The sequence below is a fragment of the Amia ocellicauda genome, chromosome 7, assembly GCF_036373705.1.
Source record: "Amia ocellicauda isolate fAmiCal2 chromosome 7, fAmiCal2.hap1, whole genome shotgun sequence".
NCBI classification, from domain to species: domain Eukaryota; kingdom Metazoa; phylum Chordata; class Actinopteri; order Amiiformes; family Amiidae; genus Amia; species Amia ocellicauda.
In genome coordinates, this window is record NC_089856.1 from 39,346,958 (window position 1) to 39,353,744 (window position 6,787).

Consider the following 6,787-nt stretch of genomic DNA (forward strand, 5'->3'; position numbering starts at 1 on the left):
TTGGCACGCAGCAATTGTGACCACATTTTGAAGGGTGTTTCTATATTTAGAGATCTTCTGCTTGATCAATCTTAAGGGATTATACACCATCCTGGGAGAGATTCAGGATTCAGCCCAACACATTGTTCTAATGAAATGCCACACGTTTTCTCTCCTGCTCTGCCGGATCAGGTGGCAAACCTGTTTTAATATTCCAAAAATAAAATGACAAGCGCCCTGAACGCAAAGTGAAAGCAATCTAAACTGTTATGTAACTGCAGTCAAATGTTGTAATTATTTTGGTTACCATAAAGCAAACACAGCTTACTATAAACACAGGCCCTATTATATGGTCTCCTAATAATTACCTGCAAATACACAGGCCTTTATTATTATTTTAACACGTTCCCTCTGAAAACATACAAACAAACACCATTTACGACAACATCATCAAAAAAACCCTAAAGGTTAGGCTTTCAGATTTTAGGCATGTCATAACATGTTAACCAACTGAACAGGGGTACAGGGCTGCTCGTGAAACTATGCCTCGACGATGTGATTATCATGCATTGCCCCCAGGCCCCAGCCATCTTGAAAGTCTGCCTTATCATATTTCCTGTCATTCAGGCTTTTAGAAACGAAGGGTTGAAAATTGTTACATTCTTTGCTGCAGTTTCCCCTCAACTGTAACCAGAGCCTGCTTATCCTTCCCCTTATCTTTGTAAAGTACCGTTACCTTGCAAAAAAACACACACCAACATCTTGTATTTTTAAGTAAAGGAAATGTAACCTCAGAAAGGAATACAGGAGAAGGCCTAATAAATACAAGAATGCACAGCAGTAAATACATTCTTTCAGTTTTTACAAAAACACCACGGATAGAAGCATTTCTGCATAAAGTTAACCCAGCCCAGCTTGTTCACAAGTTGAGAAAAAGTACAGTAAAGTGTGCCGATGTAGGATTCCTCAATGGTTTCCGCTCTAGGCTACACTAAGAACCCCTGTAGGAGTTTCCAGTGAAAACAAACTGCAGGCAGGGAGTGTACACATTTTGTAGATTATATTCTACATTCAGAGCAACACACTTTCCAGTTTGAATCTCCCGGAACGTACAGTACAAAGTAAAAAACACAACTGAAATGTGTCCTTTCAGAAACATAAACACAATCTCTAATAAGTGTAAACATCTGGAGACAGTGCATCTGCAAACTTGGGACAGTTTATCATATTATGGACGAGAGGAGTTCAAAACAAAATGAATCGGTAAGGTTAAAATAATATGATAAAAAGAAGAAGCAAAACAAACTTTAGCCTGAAGGGAAACATTACCTGACATTACAGATACGTTTTTATATCAGACTGTAATTGGAGAGTCGCTTTTCATCGCTCTGTTCAAACAAGTTATTAATTCTGAAAGGTTCTGTGCAATCTTAGGGTTATGCCTGAAACATGCCAGAACAGACGTCCAGGAGGCATTACAAAAATTGCAAGAATTTCAAGTTGTTTTTTTTAGCGTTCTCTCTCACGTTCATTTGGCATTTTAATAAAAGACCGTGATTCTCACACAGGTATTAATCTGAACTAGAACTGAGGAGCCAGGCATAATTAATGGCTTGTCCTAATAACCACCAAAACCAATGCAAGAACCAAAACAGTTTCAATATGTTGCAAGACACCTTTTTAATGGTATAACGTACATTTCCGTTAGCCTTGCAACTTCGGTCTGCCAAGGTCTCTCGTTTACATAACACAGCTACAAGAAATGTGCCCTATCCTTTCAAAAACAAACAAAAAAACAGGTTTGACTTCTCAGAAAGCAAGCACTGCAGTATCACTAACTGTAACAGTATCCATTTTCAGCTTCATCATGAATGAACAGCACAGCAATACAATGCTGAACCTTTAAAACATTGTAGTTAAAAGTAATCGAAAAGCTACTCACTGGATATAAAGACGACAATATCAAAAGCAAAGGTCTTCACAAACGGAAGTGTGGCATTTCATAGAGCAAGCAATCCACTTCCTTAAAAATGTAAGGCCATTTAAAATGCTGCCTGACTATAAGAAATCTATACAACACAGGAAAACAAGCCATGGAAAAACAACCAAAACGGCATTTTCTGTAACTAATGCAGCAGCAAGTAAACCCTTCAATTCAGAAAAGGCTCTGATTTGTTAAGACATCTACACAAATAAAATAGCCCACAATGTTTGCATACAAATTGAATTTCCTCTTAGCTTATGTCAGCAGTCACCTCAATAAAATAAAAAAATAAACAGTTCTGATTTCTTCTCACTGCTTAAGAGTATGTATAGAAAAGACTGACAGTTTGAGATTAATAAAAGGAAGAGAGAAAAGCTGCTGATTGAAAAAGAGAAACGTTTGCCATCATTAGTTTCTTTAATTTACATTTTATGACTGCATACGTTAGGTAGCTGGTGAGGGAAGTGAAATATCCGATAAACAGAAAATCGGGAACTTGGCAATGAAACTCTTTTGGACAAGGCCCATTTGCCTTGCATCTCTATAAAGGCACATGCATTTTTCATTACGAAACACTCATGTGGCAGAGGACGTTTCGAGATTTAAAAAAAAAAAATGTACAGCACTTGCAAAACCAGAAGACATCTGTCTGTTCACCATATGAACTATAACCAGCGCATCGTTGATGACTAGCAGTTTTGATTTGAACATATAGACCATCAAACCTGTACAGTGATCTTTCTTTTTTGGGCCTAAAGGTAAATGCCAAAATCCTGTTACTCGGGTACATGCGAGCACAGCTCCTTGTCTCAGCATGCAAAGCCAACATTTCTATTCTCAAACAGAATTTTAAAACATCTAGTTCAGAGGAGTGATAAGACACAAGGTCAAGAGATTAATACAAACTGATAGTGATCTACAAAACCTATGAAAGGGCTCATTCAGTGCAATTTTTCAAGTGAGAAAACGAGAGGGTAAACTCCATACCGAAGACTAAATAACTTAGGCCTTCATTTCCTTGCAGTTATCTTCCAGGAGACTAATGTGATCAGTCTGAAGACACTACAAGCAAGTACACTCCTTAAACAACCCAAAACACCACTAAAGACCCACAAACACCACTAAAGCATGATCAAGAGATCACATGAAAGTGAACAATTCCCTGAAATACATAATCTGCAATACATTTTTCACATAGCAGGTAGGCTACTGCTTTAATGAAGCATGAGGCACATATTTTGTTTTAAACAAACTTTGCAAGAATGCCCAAGGCAAACGTTTGAACCATTTATTACCAGTTTTTATTACTCCAACACAAGTATCAGTAGGATATAGGGTTATTACTAACCCCTCTCTAAAACAGAGTTCACCCTGTATAACCCAGGCATTGTGCGTTTCTTTTTTTTGAAGCCACGTTGTAGCTACTGCAATACCCTCTGGGAGAAAACATAGCAACTATTAGCTCTTCACAGAACTGAAGACACCAAGATTAATCAAAAGACACTGTCAAAGCTCACAACAGCAGTGCCAGAAAAAGGAGATATTCAATGCATAAAGAAAGCATTCAGTATAGATAAAAGTGAATACAATAGTATTTTTTTTTCTGCATTTCAAACGTCAAACATGTGCCCTGTAATATGTCAACAGAGCAAGAATAAATAACGAGAACACAAGAGTGTATTTTTAAAAAAATGCAATTTGTATTAAAAGTCTTGTTTTTAAAACAGAGAGCGGTTAAAAGGCTCGTCTGAAATTAAAATTACAATCGGGTTAGATTTTCAATGGTACATCACATTTTGTTAAAAAAAAACAAAAACAAAAAACAAAAAATAATTTTGCTTTTGCTGGCCTGGGTGGTTTAGTAAAACTGAAGTGAAGGGGAATTCTGTACCTGTGAATTAAACCAAAAAAAGGCCCAACTTTACCAGGCCTAGAAATAACATCTTAAAACTGGGGGGAAAACAAGTTGAAAAGAAAAGAAAAGCATCCCACTAACAATAGGCTCTTTTGTCTGGGTTTACTCCTGTGTGATCACCAAAGGGAAACAGTTAAGTACTTGTAGTTAAGATTGTGTGGAGACTCTCGCAGGTTGGCACTGAACTGAACAGCTGATGTTGGAAGGCACTAGTTGACTGGGCAGTGGGGAGTCCCCAGGTCACTAATTAAGGTCCTCGCTGACGCTGTAATGGTCATACTGGTCAGCTGAAGCAGGGTGTTGTGAAGCAGCAAAATGAGAAACAAAGAAAAGAAAAAGTAACTGTGTGTTTAGTTGAAGATTCCCAACTTGAAACTACCACTGATTTCCTTAAATCCCAATTCAATGCAGCAGGTACAAAATATAAATTTGCTTTTTGTTTTTCCTCCCACAGAAACGAACTTCCCATCCCAGTTTGGACATTAGTTCCAGTAGAGTGCAAGGAGCCGGGACTGGAAACAGGTTTGCCGCCGTGTGCAGACATCACTGGTGTGCCAGCGCCGAGGCTGCGGGTCCTGATACAATCACGCTGGAGCCTTTGATCGGATGCCCTCCTCCTCCTCCTCCTCCTCCTCCTCCCGGCGGACTGGACAAGTCTCACCCCGGAGCCGAGCCGCATCTGCGCAGCCCTGCGCCCTCCAGCGCATCTCCAGGACAAAAACTGAGGGGTTTGCATTTTTAAAAAATAAATATCACCATGTAGGAGTCAGTTTCACGATGTTTCCAAAATGCAAGTGTGTGTGTGTGTGTGTGTGTGTGTGTGTGTGTTAATTCCCAGCACATTCAAGTATTCTGCCATGTAAACACTGTTTTTGGATTATTTTGCTTGTAATCGGAGTGTGCAAGACAGCAGGACACTTTTGAATACTGATGATTACAGTCAACGTATTACACCATAATCGTGTATGTTTAAGTTTTTCTTTTTTTGTTGTTGTTTTACTTCAAGCAAACTTGTTAGTTTCCAATCTTCGTTTTATATTATTAGAGTCACTCGCTCGCCATTGCAAACTTAAAAAACATAATAATAAAAACGTGTTTTAAAGTATTACACACGATGAACAGCACTGGTCCTCCCCGTTGGGCTGCGACGCATAGTTCATCTGCCTGACAATCTCTGCGAACAGTTCGTCTACGGAGCCCTTGTTTTTGGCTGAAGTTTCCATGAAGGGGCAGTTCCACTCGTCGGCCAGGGCTTTGCCTTCCCCGGACGACACCTCCCGCTCGCCCTCCAGATCCACCTTGTTCCCGACCAGGATCATGGGCACCCGCTCGTACCGCTTGACCCGGATGATCTGGTCCCGCATGGGCTTGATGTCCTGGAAGCTCTGCTGGTTCACCAGGCTGTACACCAAAATAAAGCCCTGCCCGTTCTTGATGTACAGATCCCGCATGGAGGCGAACTGCTCGGTGCCCGCCGTGTCCAGGATCTCCAGCACCGAGGGCGAGGAGTCCACCTCGATCTCTTTGCGGTAGAAGTCCTCTATGGTGGGGTCGTACTTCTCGATGAAGGAGCCCGTCACGAACTGGACCGTCAGCGCCGATTTGCCCACTCCGCCCGAGCCCAGCACGACGACTTTGTATTCTCTCATGGCTGGTGAAAGAGGAGTCCTCTGCCCTCGCCTTTATCTCGACTGCTGGCCGCCCCGATGTGCTTTTCTGCGCCGCTCCACGCCCCTGCTGCCTTATTTCGAGGCCGGCTCTCCGCTCCCCGGGGTTGATCTGGCGGGATCTCGGTGTCGGGTGGGAAGAAGACGATTCCGACCGAGCCCCAGCATTAGAAATGTGACATGTTGCGCCCCGCTGGTCCTTGTGCAGCGCCCGTGTGAGGAGTGATCAATGCGCACTCACACGCTCTTCCTGCCCACGGACGCGCCGCGCAGCGTCTCTACGTCACCGACGAGGGGCGGGGCCAGGTCTTAAAGGTGCAGCGCGTCTTACCAACTCTGGGCTCTGTCCTCTTTTTTTTTTCTCTCTCCCTCCTTTTATACTCTGGTATCAGCGGCCCCGCAGTCACGCCCGTTTATTCAACAGCATGGGTGTCTGACTCAGCACATGCCCAACCCTTTCCTCCACAGTCCACGCAGTGATAAGGAAACCACCTAGTACGTAGACTGATTGATGATGATGATTATTGTTATGGTGGTGATATATTTACAGAGTCTAGTATCTGTTCTGGTTCAAGAAATCTGTGGGATGAGAAATACATTCATTCAAACAATTCCCATTTTAGTTAGGGTAACAGGATGGAAAAAAAAATCCACATGGTCACAGTACAATCTGGGGTGGGGGGGTTAAATCACACAATGCAATCTTTTAAAGTATCAACCCTGCTGACCTGGGTATTTTCAACACATGAGAAAGGGATCCTGTTAAACCACCCCCATGTTGTTGTAAAATTGCTCCTTGGCTTGGTTTCAATATTAATACCATCTCTTTGATAAAGAGCCACAGGAATCGGTTCAAGCCATGAACTCTCTCTCATCCCCTGACCCATCTGTGATGTTTCAGTACCAGGCTGCACCCTCGGCACAAAAGCTGCACCTGTATGCATGATCTGTGTAACACACCGAGGGGAAGACAGGAGTGGTTTGCAGTGATCCCCGGGCACATACAAACTTGCTGTGATTAAGTTCCTCTTTACTGAAGTGACTCAGAATGACATCCTAATAGCAGTCATATTTCCTGTTTATGCAAGTTGTCAGCAGATCAGAAATCTGAATTTTACGTTTAGGGGCACTCCGATTGTTGTTGTTTTTCTACTTATCAAGTATGACAACACACAATAAAATAAGCAAGCAGGTTGAATCAAAGAGAGTTGGGTTACATGTGAGAATATATAAATTCATACC

The 6,787-nt window shown here is 42.0% G+C and overlaps 1 protein-coding gene across 1 annotated transcript; it reads right to left on the bottom strand.

Moving 5' to 3' along the window:
• Nucleotides 1-3,641: 3,641 nt before the first annotated feature.
• Nucleotides 3,642-5,887, bottom strand: LOC136753419 (ras-related protein Rap-2b). The gene has a single exon (XM_066709494.1). It carries the CDS (start codon nt 5,525-5,527, stop codon nt 4,976-4,978), a length of 552 nt encoding a protein of 183 aa, XP_066565591.1. The 5' UTR covers nt 5,528-5,887; the 3' UTR covers nt 3,642-4,975.
• Nucleotides 5,888-6,787: the final 900 nt, after the last annotated feature.

Excerpts from the sequence above, each read along its gene's own strand:
- LOC136753419 (XM_066709494.1), bottom strand. The coding sequence starts at position 5,527 with ATGAGAGAATACAAAGTCGTCGTGCTGGGCTCGGGCGGAGTGGGCAAA.